Consider the following 16,192-nt stretch of genomic DNA (forward strand, 5'->3'; position numbering starts at 1 on the left):
AAGTTTGGAACCTAATGACAAAAGAGAAAGGAAATTATAGAGAATGAGGACCAAAGCAACATTTTCATCAAGAAGGTAGAAATAGTACCTGTTTGTAAAAAGAAAGGAAGAAGCCAGTGTGTAAGAACAGACTAACAAAGTGAGCGGTGAGAATTAAGAGGACTTTACTAATGTGGAGAAAAAGAACAGTGATCTTGAAATACCTGAATTTTAAGGATGCTCACCAGGTAGGCCCTGATCAGTCAATATTTTCTTGTACAAGGCCAGTCATTGAATTCTAGGACGATAAGTACCTCAGAAGGATTACTGGTCTAGTGTATCTTCATGCTTTGGCAGAACCATACTTCCATCATACTGACTGGTGTTAAAACCAACAAGTGCCCTTGTAGACCTCTTTCTGTGTTCTGTCAACTTGAAATTCTGTTCTGGTTTACCAGCCTCTTTTGATCACACAGCCCCACAAACCTTATTAGCATCAGTGCCAACTCTACCAAGTAATTGAGTCCTTCAGTTGAGTCGTTACTGGAGACCCAGTTTAATACCCTTCTTGACTCTTGGGCAGTTTGGATGATGTATTCACAGAGATAGTATTTGTCAACATACTACTTCATCACCATGCTGAATGATACTCTAGTAGCCTCGAAAATATATATATTTTAAAAAATTGAACAGTTTGTTAATGTGTTTTATAGTTTTCCATTGAAATCTCTAGTGTACATATATATATGTATGTGTGTGTGTATATATGTGTATAACTTATATTTAATGTGTATATATATACACACACACGTACATATATATACACACACACACATTTATAGGTATGTGTATAGGTTCACAGCAAAATGGAGGGGAAGGTACAGAGATTTCCCATTAATCCCTTCACCCACACCTGCATATAGGCTAGTTTCTTCATACCTCTAAATCTGTTTCTTAATCTCTAAAATACAGATATTAGCTCTAACTTCATAGATTTCAGGATTGAGTTAAGATCATTTTCTAAAAATGCCTGATATTTGATAACTATTTAGTAATGTCTGTGCTCATAACAGGCATAATTAGCTTTAAAACTTGGGAGAGCATCATGTTCACAGAGTGCTTCATAAATGCTTTTCGATGATAACATTTAATATGATCCTCAAATCTTTTTTTTTTAATTTTTTTTAACGTTTCTTTATTTTTGAGACCGAGAGAGACAGAGCATGAATGGGGGAGGGTCAGAGAGAGGGAGACACAGAATCTGAAACAGGCTCCAGGCTCCGAGCTGTCAGCACAGAGCCCGACGCGGGGCTCGAACTCACGGACTGCGAGATCATGACCTGAGCCGAAGTCCGCTGCTTGACCGACTGAGCCACCCAGGCGCCCCATCAAATCTTTATTGAATGAATAAGCAAATGAATGAATATATACCCCATACAGGAAGGAATCGTTTTTGGAACCGGAGTCTCTGAAAAGCTTTTACTTCAGTCATGGGTAGAATTGCTGGTGTACATTTGCTGTAACACTTGGTTATCTTAAAATTTTAAATGTTTCTTCTTCTTCTTCTTTTTAATGTTTGCTTATTTTTGAGAGAGAGACAGACAGGGGACAGAGAGAGAGGGAGACACGGAATCTGAAGCAGGCTCCAGGCTCTGAGCTGTCAGCACAGAGCCTAATGATTCAGGGCTTGAACCCACGAACCATGAGATCATGACCTGAGCGGAAGTCAGACGCTTAACCCACTGAGTCACCCAGGCGGCCCGGTTATCTTAAAATTGTAGATGTGGCAAGTGATTTCAGAAATGAGTCGATGTACTTTAATCCCAGGTTAGATATGCTTAGGAACCATGATGATTTCTGGTCCAGATCTGCTGTTTTCTTTCACAACGGTGGGAACTTTAAAAAATTTTGTTATTTGTCTTAGAAATACAATGGCGGATTCTAGCCCAGGCCCCACCGAATGAGGCTGTAAAGTGGATTGATTTTTTAAGCATTGCCCATTGGCAATAGTGATTAAAAAGCTGTTGGTTTGCTTGCTTTGGAGCCGTCAAGATGAGTGGTGGCCTTAGAAATTATTTGCGGGTCAGCACCTCTTAGCCTGCAGTGGCTCACGATAGCTCTTAGCAGGTTTGTTAGAGTTGTTTAATCCCCTGTGCTGTGGAGGGAGGGGTGTGACGAGGGCTCCAGAGCGAGTCCCCCGGGGTTCCTTCTGCAACCCCAGCCCTATCCTTGGGCCTCACTTCCTTCTCTGTAATCTGAGAATTCACTTGATCAGAGTTGTGCTTTAAATAAGATAATACATCTAAATTAGCCCCTAGCCTACCCCAGTGTAAGCCCTCAGTAATTATTATTGTATTGCTGCTGATGTTGCTGTAAATGGCAGTGATGAGGATTAAGCTGTGAATGGTGATTAACTCGCTCGGCACAGCGCACGGCAAGTAGCAGACCCTCACTAAAAGCGCCCCCCTTGACCCCTATGTTCAGATGCCTAGCACATCCTATTCTCAGTTTCGGGGGTAGGTGGCAAGTGGATGATGTTCTGGCTGCGATGAATCTTTCCTCAGATCTACAAGTAGAAATGTGAATAGCGAGGTTACTTCTGAATGTCAGGGATGAGGATTTAGAATTAGGTTTTCGTTGTTTTAAATTGCTTTTCTTAGTAGCATATCATAAATGTGTGTGTTAAACTGTTTATCTGATTGTACAGATGCTGTTGACCGAGTACTTGGATATGAAAAATACTCGTACGGCCTCTGAACCATCAGCTCAACTAAGTTATGCCAGCACTGGCCGAGATTTTGCAGCCTTTTTTGCCAAGAAGAAACCTCAAAGGCCAAAAAATTCTCTTTTTAAGTAAGTATCTCCCTGATGGTAAGATAGCAGGTGTCAAGAAATGTTTGATCCAAGTAGGATGGCTTTCTACTTTATTGGCAGCCATTGCTTCACCCAGTGAAAGCTGATTTGAAATAATTTATGGGAAGTGAATGTATTTTTTATTTTGTGTACATTTGTTTTCTATAAGGGGAAGTAGATATTTTGGGGTATGGTTATTGGACTGTCTAGGACTTTTAATAAAAATTTTTGTCATTTGTTTCTGTGGCATTTTATATAAAATGAAGGGCTACAAAACCCTATTTCTGGGGCATTTTGTATGAAATGAAATATGTCAGCTTTCGGGAGAAAAACACTAGTGCCAAGAAATAACCTTAAAGTTTACAAGAATCTCCTTAGCTAAGTAGCATTGGATTCTGTTTGATTTTTAAATAAAGGAACACTCTGGAAATTCTTTTTGTCTAATTACTATGTTAGTTAATACCACCAGGCCACGTACCTATGTCATTTGGTAACAGCTCATAGTTAATATTATTATATTAATAGTAACAGCAGTAACACTACCGCTGAGTGCTTACTATGTACCAGGTACTGTGGGAGATGAATTTCTCAAAATAATCTCAAACATAATTTACATATGATTATATCAAATTTTGGCAGCAGGAGTAGTGGCTGGCACTGAATCCTCACCAAGTACTAAGCATTAAGCCATTTTCATGGATTATCTCATTTACTCGTTGCAGCCTTACAGGTTTGGGTTTTATTTTTAATCCTTTTTTACACATAGAAACTTGAGGCAAGCAAGGTTAAGTAATTTAAGTAGATTCACTGGCAATAACTGGCAATTGGTCAAAGCAGGATTTAAATCTTAGCAGATCTGTGCATTCTTCTGACGAGTCGGGAGATAACTAGTTAAGTTGTACCTGTAAATCTAAGCGTATAATGTGACTCCAGAAGTATTTTGAATTCATTCTTTTTGAACAGTTGAAGCTCCAGTATCTTTTATTGATTCACTTTTGAGATTTGTTTATATCATAGATTCATAGAGTTCTTCTTCTTTTTTTTTTCATTGAGTTCTTAATCATTATGGAAAGTTTCAACAGTTCATTTATCTTGTGGTCCAGAGGAGAGGAGATTGAGTGTGCTTGCGTTGGGATAAAATACATTCTGTTCATTGAATGCGTTCTTTTCTGATGTTTTACAGTTTTGTTCAGAGGGCAGATGCACTGTTAGTTAAAATGCCTTAGTCCGCAGGTAATCCAGACCCCAAAAGAATGAGATTAAACCATAGGAAGGTTATTATGTTACACAGTGGGGAGGAATGTAGAGGACTCCGTAATCCAACAGTGCGGAATGGCCAACGACCCCGCCCTTTCCATCTCCCTGCCTTAGGTTCCCCTCCAGGATAGAGTGATGCCAAGGAAAGGGTGTGATTCTTCCTGCGACAAAATTTTTTGTTAATTAGTAGACTATTTTTTATACCGTTTTTCAGTTTACAGAAAAATCAAGCAGACGATACAGAGTGTCCTTATGTCCCCCTTCTTCAGAATTTCTCCTTTTGTTAACATCTTGTGTTCTTACGTATGGTGCATTTGTTACAATTGATGAACTGATAGTGATCCTTCATTATTATCTGAAGTCCATTGTTTATATTGGAGTCCACTCTTTGTGTTACACATTCAGTGGGTTTTGATAAATACATAATGTCATATATGCATCAGTACGTTATACAGAATATTTCAGTGCCCTAAACATCCTCTGTTTTCTACTTATTCCTTCCTCTTTTCCCCACCCCCTGAGCTCCTGATAATCACTGTCTCTGTAGTTTATCTTTTCCAGAATGTCTTATAGTTGGAATCATCCGGTATGTAGCCTTTTTAGACTAGCTTCTTTCACTTAGCAATATGCAGTTAAGGTTCCTCATGTCTTTTTGTGGCTTGATAGCTCATCTCTTTGTATTGCTAAATAATATTCCATTGTGTGCATGTACCTCGATTTTTTTTTTTTCATTCAGCTTTTGAAAGACATCTTGGTTGCTTCCAATTTCTGGCCATTATGAATAAAGCTGCTGTAAATGTGCAAGCATTTGTGTAGATGTAAGTTCTCTGTTCATTTGGATAAATACATAAGAGAATGATTACTGGACCATAAAGTAAGATTCTATTTAGCTTTGTAAGACACTGCCAGACTGTCTTACAAAGGGGCTATCCCACTTCAGATCTTTTTTTGTTAATAATTATTATATTTATTCATCTTTTCTGCCAGTGACAAAGCCTCTCTGCAAGTTTTCCTCAGGTCTTACGCCCATTCCTAAAGCAGTCACTGGCAAAGGGGAGCAGACCACGGCGATGGTCTTCATCCAGTCAGGGGTTCTCTCTGGCGATAGGTCTTGGGCTGTAAAGGAACCGCTTTTCCTGAGCACACAGCTGTTTGCAGAGGGAGCAAAGGCAACTAAGACGGCCTGAGATGCTGCCTTAATGCTTAGGCCTTTCCTCCGCTCACTTGTTTGCTCGCTCATGTGTGCGCTCTCTGTCTCTGTCTGTCTCTTCCTCTTCTTCTTCCTCTCCTCTTTGTCTCTTCCTCTTCCCTTTCCGTCTTCCTAGCTCCACTTCCTGTGGTAAATCCAGGTGTATTGCAGAAGCAGGTTTCAGGGTGTTTAGATTTCATGCTGTCAACCCTCATCCTTAACTTTGAATCTCAGACCACAACGTACATTTTTATACGTTGAGCCAATCCTGAAATTGAGGTACTGGAAAACATAGACTATTGGAAATGAATAAATGGACTTAAGTAATTGTTAAACATTTATTGTTATTGCATAGCAATAAAAACTCATCGCCCACGCGGAATGAGGCCGTTACTACAGACTTGCCTGTTTCCGGACCCAGCTCTACCATTAATGAGCTGTGCGCGGCAGACCAGGTCTCCCGTCTCAGTGGGCCTCTGTGCCTTTGGCTATACAGTAAGAGGTGAGGCTGTATCTTCTCTAGTGCCTCTTTTACTGTAAAATCATACCAATCTGTGAGTGGTGGCAAACATAAAGAGGGTTCCTCAGTAGCAAAAATACATCAGGTCATAAAGGATTAAGGTTTGGGCGAGCTGTAATCTGGTTTTATCGCATCCATGAAGGACTTTATTACTCTCTTTAATTGCCCTTAGCCAAGGTTAATTAAGTGTGTTTAAGTTCTCTCTCATTGTATAATCTGTGCCTCTCTGTTCTTTGCTCAAGAGTTTATTTTTCTTTCCCCCCCTCGCCATTTCTGATCAATAGCCGTCAGCGCGCTTTTTGGAGGTCGGCGGCTTCTTTCCTGCACTTGACTGGCAGGTGGCACTTGTGAAGTACCACACACTTTGCGTTCCTTCTGGCTGTTAGGGCCCTCTCAGTTCTTGGCAGGGTGCAGAGAGAGGATCAAGAAGGCCAAGTGTTTCCCTCCAACTGACATTCATCTTCCTTGTCAAAGAATGGATAAAGAAGGCATAATTAAGAAAGTGATGGCGTTCCTTTTTTGTTGCCAGAAACCTATGCCATTATCACTGCTGCTCTTTCGTGATGTTGCTGTTTACCACTTAGAGGCAGTCATTCTTAGAAGGATTTCTCCTGTCAGCCTGCTCCCCTGACTTTGAAAATCTCAGGTTTGAAATGCAATTTCTTAACACGTCAGGGGATTTACTGTTGATTTAATCTTAAATTTACCTGTTTCTTTTTCCCCTTACCTGCAAGTTTCTCTTAAGACTGTGATTTTTTCGGGGCGCCTGGGTGGCGCAGTCGGTTAAGCGTCCGACTTCAGCCAGGTCACGATCTCGCGGTCCGTGGGTTCGAGCCCCGCGTCAGGCTCTGGGCTGATGGCTCGGAGCCTGGAGCCTGTTTCCGATTCTGTGTCTCCCTCTCTCTCTGCCCCTCCCCCGTTCATGCTCTGTCTCTCTCTGTCCCAAAAATAAATAAAAAACGTTGAAAAAAAAAAAAAAAAAAAAAAAAAAGACTGTGATTTTTTCTTTTGTTTTCTTCATCCTTGAATTATTATTTTAGCCTTTAGAAACCTGTTCTGTGTCCTGTGCCTATCCTCCATGTTTCTGGCCTCTGAAACAAACGATTCCTGGGGTGATGTGAACACACACTTTGTCACCTGATTTTTGTTTTGTTTTGTTTTAATGTTTATTCATTTTTGAGAGACAGAGAGAGACAGAGCATGAGCAGGGAACGGGCAGAGAGCGAGGGAGACACAGAATCCGAAGTAGGCTCCAGGCTCTGAGCCGTCAGCACAAAGCCCAACATGGACTCGAACTCACAAGCCATGAGATCATGACCTGAGCCGAAGTTGGACGCTTAACCAGTTGAGCCATCCAGGCGCCCTTGATACTTTTGAGAATATTTTTTGTTGTAGATGGCAGATCAGAAACCGTTTAGAAACGGTATTGCTTTTGAGGACTTTTAGGGAGAAACCACAGATGCCTTGCTTCCTTGGTGTAGTTATCCAGCGGCATTGCTAGCGTGCCTTCTGTACTCGTTCTCTAACCAGGGGAGTGTAGAAAAGCAAGATACATTTCTGTGGCGGGGGCGGTCACTCACAGGTTTTGAACCACATAGCAGCAAAATGAGAATGACCTTCCAGGATACCCTTATTCGTGTGTGTAGGGACCCTGGCAAAGGGTCTGGAGGCAGAAGAAAGTTGCAACAGATGAAGAGTTGTACCCGTTGAAATGAAGAATGAGCGAATGGCCCGACTGCTGTTGTGGAGGGGCGTTGGCCAGGAGTGTTGTTCATGAATCCAGGTCTGTGGCGGCCGGCTTTGGCCCTGTCATGGATTGGCCAGTATGTTTGGGTCAAGGAATGCTAGGGAGTGCCACACAGACTGGAGTAGGACACTTGGGGTACAAAGGTGGCCACCGCTTCTTTGGTTACTGCCTCTCTGTTTACCCTGCGCTTCATTCCAGGTTCGAATCCTCCTCCCATGCCATCAGTATGAGTGCCTATTTGCGAGAGCAGAGACGGGAGCTCTACAGTCGCAGTGGAGAACTTCAAGGTAAGTGATTGAACTGCTCTGGAAAAGTTAGTTTCTGGAGGAAGATCTGAAGTGTGTGGCACATGTGAATTTGCCGTTCGCATTCACCAGTTTCTTTCAAGATAGCAGAGATTTAAAGACTTGATAATCTGTTTCCTCTATCACTTCCCAGCATCTGCTGCCGAGCAGCTAAAACGATTGCTATGGCCACAGGATTTATAGACCTGCTACCATTCAACTGAGAACTCAAAGCAGAAAGACAGGAGGTCAGTCTGTTTGTGCTTAAACATGGCAGCCATGAGTCCAGTCACAGTCCACGGGAATGCCAGTCTGTGGCCGTCAGTGTTACACTTACTGTTTTCTATACCTTCTGGAAAGTGGCAGGAGTGCCTGGGATTTGGAAAAGGGCAGATGCAGCCTCTGCCATTATTTAAAAGGAAGAAAGATGCCTCTAAATAGGATGTTGTAATCAAGCTAGCTCTGATATACAGGATATTTGATATCCATACGTGGTTACTAAAGAGCTGTAATCTGTAGGAGAAAATACTTGAGAAAATAAATCGTAAGTAGATTTAATTAAATCAAAAATCCAATAACGTTTCCTTCTGTGACAAGAAAGATGCTAATCATGGTAAATGGAATCAATCAAGAAAGATTTGTGAAGTCCTGCTAAGTGCAAGCCATCCCAGGCATCAGAGGGGATGGAGGGGGAGGAGACGAAGGTCGAATAGAAGGAAAGAGAAGATAAAGCCTTAAGATCCAGCTATCAGTGTTCATGGACATCACTAACAATATCAGGAAGTCAGTGCTTACAACCAAGTAATGTTATGCATAAAAACTAGTAGAGGAGTTGAGAGGACGGGGTGATTATTTAAAATTATTTTAAAACCGTGGGCTTCCTGCTTGAAGGGTGCGTAAGAACACTTCCACTTTTGGGGAGGCAGTAGAGGCACTTGAAATATTTTGCAGCGAGTAGCCTACACAATTAAATATTTAGTTTTTAAGATTCATCATGGTTCTACATCAAAACATTATAAATTAACCAGCTAGCCTCTCTGGATTTAAGGACCACTGCCTAGTCATTTCTACCTACACCTTCATTATTGATCTAAACACTTGTAAATTTTTCTGAAGATGCGGCTGTGCTCTCCCATAGCTCTGCCACAGTAATAATTCCATAGCTCACGTATATATCAGAACGAAAAGCCTAGAAATAGTTTGAGGATACAAGGAAAAGGAAATTAACTTACCGGCATTTTATTTAATAATAGTGTTGCCATGTGGTGGCGGGGGGGGGGGGGGGGAGGGGGGGAGGGGAGGGGCGTGGGAAACGTGAAGTGTGCATCTTGGAGTCTTAAGGTACATGGGTACAGAGGGCAGTTAGGATTGAAAAAAGTCAAGGAGTGAAGAAATACAATTTTACTTCCTGTCCTTAGCATAGTGCCTGGTATGGTAAATATTCAATTAATACTCACTGACTCAGCGACAGAACAAATGAGGACAGTCGATGTCAAACGTAGGAGAGGGAACTTACCATGGAGAGAGAGGAAGGGCCCCCCAAAGGAGGGGAGGCCACTGAGAGCCGGTATCAGCTTCACGGTTCTATTAGTTTTTAAGTTTGAGGAGAAGCAGAGGCTATGTGTAGATCCATTTTTGTTCTCTGCAGTCGTAACTAGCGTCCATAAGAAGTGTGGCCACTGAGCTGTCTGGCCTAGGATGATACTGCCGTATGTGATTGGAAAACGTTTTGAAATCCAAGTGAGTTATGGAGGAAGTTTATTCTGTGAGGGTGGTTAATGGAAGAGTCACTATAATCTAATTAGGAACTTTTCTCATTTTTCAGCAAGTTAATAGAACTACGGAGCTGTATTCTGTAGTCTGTTTTCCTTACCAGGGTTCAGCCAAGTGGGAGGATTGATCTTTGGTTCCAGGGAAGAAAGTAGTTAGCAAACATATCATGCTCATAATAATCATTAAATAATTTCACTGAGCTGACAGATCACTGCCTGGTGAGAGAATAGCTCAGCTGAGGAGTTTTTGTGAAAGTTTGATGGTGTTTCATCGAGGAGCAAAAGCATCTCTGATGAATGCTTTTAACATTCCAGCTGGAAAAGGGGAAAATCACACCTATTTTCCATTAGAAAATGACCATCCTTTTTCAGTTACTCTATTAATCTGGCTTGTACGAGGGCCACAGTGAGATCTGCATTTCAGTTTATCCTTGAAAAGGCATAATTGAATAGGTCAGTCAAATCATAAAAGACTGGAGAAGATTTGTGTCTCTCCTCTTACTACCGCGTAGCTGCAGGCTTCGCTTCCTAGTGCTTTCGTTCACAGGGTCAACCTTTCCTTCTGTGGCAAAGAAAATCCATCAGAAAGACCATCAAAGTAACATTAAAAAGCTCAAATTTTATGAAAGTAAAGTTCCTGCCAACATTTTCAAGTTATCACGCAATTAAAAATGTTACCCACCCTAACGACACACAAGGGGAAAAAAGAATGTAAAAATGAGATTTCTTTGGTATCATCAACCCATCTCAGTTGGCTCTGTTATGGTACAGCTGGTTCATTATATAGTCCACTGTTGGCAATTGGGCCGAGGAGGTGGGGGGTGCTGTTTCAAAGTGTGCACAGTAACAAGTGGAAATCTAACTTGTGTGTCTCCATCAGTCAGAGGCTTCCCGTTGTTTTGAGCCTCTTGACTGCTTCATTTTACCGCTTAGACAACCGTGTCATAGGTTACATGAACATTTAGGTGAATATAGCTTCTCGGGTTTAATGTGGGATTCTTTGGGTATCAAAGAATCATCAAGGTAACTGATGAATACAGTATCTCATGAGGGTTAAAAGAAAATCAAAATACTGCTGCTCATGATCAAAATAAGCTCTTAGGTTAATCAGCCCCACTGTGCCTCCGTTTTTTCATTTGAAAAATAGAGCTGTTATCAATTCTGACTACTTTAGGAGGACATAGGGACTGTAAAATTAGATATTAAAACTCTGGTAAAATTAGAGGAGCTATCATTGATTTACGTTAAAACGGTACTTTAAAATATTAAACATGGTGGAATTGGGAGAGTTGCATCCATTTCTCTATCTCTTGTTTTCTCTGCCTCACCAGTCTTACTTTTCCCGAGTTGGTTCTTCTCAAGGTCACTGGTGACCTCCATCTTGGCAGATTGAACGTTTGCTGCTCTGTGTTCGTCTCACTTGATCTTTCGGCCAGCCACGTTCCTTTTCCCCTCCTTATGTTTGAGCGTCTCAAGGTTTGGTCCTGGGAACCTTTGCTGTGTTCACTCTGTAGACTCCACCCAGGTATCTCAGCCCCAGTTGAGTTTTGCTTGGTACCTTGGTTCGGGTGACTTCCAGATCTAGATCTCCTGCCCAAATCCCGTTATTGTTTCCTGACCTCTTCCAGCATCCTGCCCACTCCCCACCACCATCCTACCATTCTTTATCAGACTTCATTTCTGTGTGTGTGTGTGTGTGTGTGTGTGTGTGTTTCCCGCTTGGTAATTTGCTACCCTTCTCTCTGAATACCCACAGTGCAAGTCTTACTCATTAGTGCGTTCCAGTGCCTGGGACAATGCTTGGCTTGAATTAAGCACTTAAAAAGTATAATGGAGGAGGCCTCTATCCCCAGTATCTCCTGATTTGTAGCTATAGGCCTACTTATTTGAGAAGGCCTAGTGGGAGGTTTAATACAGAGTAAGAGGCCTGTGATTTGTCCTCTTTGCTCGTTTTTCAGATAATAAAATCACGAATGAGTAGAGTACATTAATTGTCATTGATCCAAGTAGAAATGTATACTCAGTTTTGATTACAGTTCTTTCCTGTCTTTGGGCTGCTTAGTACTTCTGTTTGTACTCAATAATATTACCTTTAGAGTGCTATTTTTATTCCCATTAGTCTAATGAGTGGCATTTCTATAGCCCTGACATTAAAATATTCTGTAAAGCTCCCACCACTTGAGAATTGACTTCTCTAAGAGGATTTGCTTTACATGGTAAATATGGAAGTACTGGCATCAGGGAAAACTGGGCTCTTAGCCTGACCTGACCTGAATTTTCTTAGTCTCTCCCTCTAATGGGTTGTTGGTATCTGGGGCTGTGAATACTTAATGATATCGTATGTAATTAATCTGTTTGGAGGTACCTTGCCTTAAGGTACAGTGATCTTTGGAATATATTAGGCATGAGTTGAGCATCCTTTTTTACCAAAGGATTTATAATACAAGTCTCTCAGATAGCGAACTGTTCTATAATGGAGCATTTAAAGCAAGATTTCATTTACGCACACATTTTCAGGGGCATTTTGGCTGAAGTGAGGTACAGCACCTTTACACTCATACCACACATTTGTTCCACAGCCTTAAATATAAGAAGCACTTATAAAGCTTTATATCCTGAAACAAGATTGGAAGATCCTTTGTAGTCTTAAATTTTGCGTAATGACTTTGTTAATAACTATGTAGCAATGTGCTGGGCACATGAAAAAATACATTTTTCTTCTTAAAATTGCATATGATTATTTCAAAATAACCTTAATCTTTCATAGTTATCTCTTCTGGTTTAGATTCTAAAATAGTGTATAAACATTGATTCCCCTTCCTTTTATATATGTACACTCCTGCTTTTTTAAAAGACTGAACTTACTCATATGTGAGGGTAACCTTATAATGAAATTATAATAGAATTTTCAGAAATGCTAGTTTCTTTATGTGTTCTTAAGAAGTGGTAAGTTATAAGTATATGTTCCTCAGGTCGTGAACAGATAAGAAATAAAAGTATTCTTATGCCGAGATTTGTTACTGAGTGTGTCGCCTCTTAGCCTTAATGCGTGCAACGTAGACATTTATTTAAAAATGTTCTTTGTTTCTGGGTTTCATTTATAATGCGGGTTCATTTTCCGAAGAATTCTAGTTCCTATAACATCCTTTCTACCCATGGGACAGAGTATTGGTACCTGCGCTGTGTGGAGGAGCCTGGTGGTCATGGGACAATGGATCCTGAGAGTTCAGAGCAACTGTCACAAAGCCTTCGTAAAGCCTGTGAACCTCACTCTTGGGAAGTGATCATTGGTCATCATGCAGAACTGGTTGATGACCTGTAACCTTTGTTCTACCCATTTATTCATTCACCCATGCAGATAGGGGAAAAGAGTGAATACTGTTAAGTGACGTATGTATTAGAGATTGGAAAGGATACATATGTATTTCTCTTTATATTATACCTGAGTTAAAAGTGTTTTTTTCCGTCAAAAAACCCATCCAAAATATGAAAAAAGTTAACAAATTTCTACTATGTAACAGAAAAATTTTAAAGTTAGCTTCTGTCATATTTTTTATCATTTGGTTCACATTAACTTTTCAATGTAAAATAACAGCTTTACTCCTTTTCTTAGAGTTGCGTTAGGGCTGCAAGAAATTATATTTTTTCCAACCTCAGTAGTTTATATGATGCAACTAATTCTGACTTCAGCTGTTTCAGCAAATAGAGAAGACCAGAAACGTTTATGACCCATCATGGGGAAAGTAATTCTTAGACTGGTGAGGGCACTGAAGAACACATGGGTCATTGTCCCAACAAGACATGGTTCCTAACGCCTTTTTACGTTTTCAGAACGAAGGTTGAGTCCTTTCAGGACTACTCATAGAGATGGCCTTACCTGAAGTGAACTGTTATCAAAATCCAGAAGAAATTGATATGCATATATATGTAATATGATGTCTAGAAAATAAAGCAGTAGATTTTAATGGTAGAAATTGATTTGGAACTCCTAATCTGGTTTTCGAACTCATTTTCTTAGTCTTAGAACCTGTTTTCTGTAGGTCTTATTTCAGAGTTGAGTATAGAAAGCAGATGGAAGTGGAGGTGGTTTGACTAAGTGGGGTCCAGGGCTCAGAGCCCTGCCTGCCTAGACCCCCAACATCTGTCCCTTTTCCCTTCCTCTGTACAGCACCCAAGGTACCATTACAAAATTAAAGACTCCCAGAAGCAGAGCGCTATGCAAAGGAAAATTGATAAGGGAGACAGATGCCATTATAGATCTGTAGGGATAGGACAGATGAATCAATGATGAGTGGTCAGACAATTATCCATAAGCAAACAAAACAAAACAAAAAAAAACAAAAAAGATGTTGAGTTTGAAACTCCTATCATTTAGGAAAATAAATCCTTGGCGCATTGAGAACTGAAAGGCAAAATCTGTTGACACTTGAGTTTATAGTGGCATTGTTTGAATAACAAAACCTGGAAACCATTCAGATACCATAGACAGGAGAATGGATTCATAAATAGTGGCATAGCCACACAGTAGAATACCATGTAGCAATGGAAATGAATGAACCGACTGTATGTTAACATGGTTGAATCTCAGAAGCAATCACAAATGTTATGTATAGTCAGATTCCATCTGTATAAAGGTCAAAAGCAGTCAGAACCGAATAATATCTTCAGGTGTATGTCCTTATGTGGTGAAAATGTGAAGAAGGAAAAGGAGGGAGCATAAACATAAAGCTCAGGGAAGAGATCACCTCTGGAAAGGATAGAGGAAGGAATAATCAGAGAGGAGCACCTAGGACTTCAAGGATAATGGTGCTGGTTCTGTTTCTTCAGCTACGTGATGGAAATGCTGTTGTGTTTTTACAACGGTACTAAACGTCCGATACATTCAGCTATTATACATTTCATAAAAAGTATAAACACAACAATTTTTAAAAGGCCTCTGAAACCTCCAGAGACACAACCATATATGTAGTGTAATGTTCCCATTTAGAAGTCTGCAGGAAATTTGGAGTGTTCTGTGAGAGCTGGATTGGTTCTTTGGCCTGCACCTTTCCACTGAAATGCCAGGTCCGTGCCACCGCTGTGAATTCCTACTGGGCTGGAGCTGTCCCTTGAGTCGTTCACGAGAAGATGACTCAGGAGCAGGAGCGCTCCCTGCTGACCTCCTGCCTCCTCCTCTCCCTCATCCTCATCGGCCAAGTCAGAACCTAGTGTTAAGTGACGTCAGCAGCTATTCTTTCATTTCCTGTGTTTTCTAGGACTTGCTGGTTATTTGTTGAATATGTACAGTTTCATTACATTTATTTGTCCTGGACGCTTCACTAGGCCTTTAGAATACAGTAATGAACAGAACCCAGTTCTGTCTTCGGAGGGCAAAGGAGCAGAAAGGGGCCGTGACTGTGTTCCAGAAACGGGCAGTTGTCCCCCCCAGCATGTGTTCTCTTTCCTCCGTATGAATAGAGCCCCTGGTTTTTAGCCATGCACGTGGCCCCCCAAAATAAAACATTTCTAAGCTTTCCTTGCAGCCAGCCATGAACATGTAATTCAATTCTAACCAGTAGAATGTGCGTGGAAGTGAGATAACTTCAGGCCTTCCATTTAAAGAGAAGGAACAGGCTGCCCCTTTTCTGCCAGCGCGGTGTGTGTGAACGTGTCCTCACGCACAGCCCTAATGACACGTGGTGGTGAGCCATGTTAGACTGTGCGGGCGAGGCGCCCCTGTCGGTGGTAGAACAATGAGATCGGAGCAGCTTGAGTTGGCTGCTGGGGTCTGTGTCACACCGCTGATGGCCAGAGCCACTGTAGCCTCCCGGACTTCTCCACGAGAGAGGAACAAACTGTCTTGTTTCAGTCACTGGTATTTTGGTTCTCTGCTACTTGTAGCCCTGCTTATATTCTGTTTAATTCAGCAGTGCAAACAAGTGATCAGAGCACTGTGAAACGCATTATGATGGAATTGTGTAGATCTCTAACAGATGTGCGTACAGGGCTGGGAAGGCAGGGAGGCTCTTGGGAGCACTGAGGTTTCAAACTTCTTATAGAAGAAGGTGGAAAGAAGCTTTTCAAGTAAAGAAGGTGGGCGTTTCCGGCAGTGGTCATGGCAGGTAGAAACGTCTACAAGTGTGAGAGTAGATAGAGGCTTTCCTTGTTTCATAACGTGAGTTAGATGGATATAACTGTTTCTATTAAGGAAATCAGTTTATGTATACACACCTTTACTGATTATAATTTGTTACTTTCAGGAACCAGAGATAATAGATGGGACACTAAAGCTGTTGTTCATAATAACAATTGGGCCATTGTTCATAGTAACAATTAAGACATTAAGAATCAATAGAACCAATGGTGTACTGGTGATGGTAATGAAACAGAAGTCGTGCTACACTTGAGCAAAAGCCAAGCGTAATCACATACTGGATTTTCTGAAGCGTATTCAAATGGTATAGCTGTGCCCCCTTATTAAACATTTTTGTAGGAAAAATCACGGTGTTGAATGCAACTGTGGTAGTGTATCATATCAGACTGTGCACGGTGGATTTAGCCAGAGATACTGGCAGGGGCTGGATCACGAAGGACCCGCCTACCCTAGTGCCA

At 41.2% G+C, this 16,192-nt stretch overlaps 1 protein-coding gene across 1 annotated transcript in view; it reads left to right on the forward strand.

Moving 5' to 3' along the window:
* Positions 1–16,192, forward strand: part of EXOC4 (exocyst complex component 4) — a 753,548-nt gene that overhangs the window by 194,932 nt on the left and 542,424 nt on the right. Inside the window, exons 8-9 of the mRNA XM_019452780.2 lie at positions 2,687–2,832; positions 7,744–7,832. Of these exons, the coding sequence (XP_019308325.1) occupies positions 2,687–2,832; positions 7,744–7,832 (235 nt within the window). The remainder of the gene's footprint in view (positions 1–2,686; positions 2,833–7,743; positions 7,833–16,192) is intronic.

This window comes from Panthera pardus, unplaced genomic scaffold (genome assembly GCF_024362965.1).
Source record: "Panthera pardus isolate Hobbes unplaced genomic scaffold, ASM2436296v1 HiC_scaffold_8, whole genome shotgun sequence".
Classification (NCBI taxonomy): Eukaryota; Metazoa; Chordata; class Mammalia; order Carnivora; family Felidae; genus Panthera; species Panthera pardus.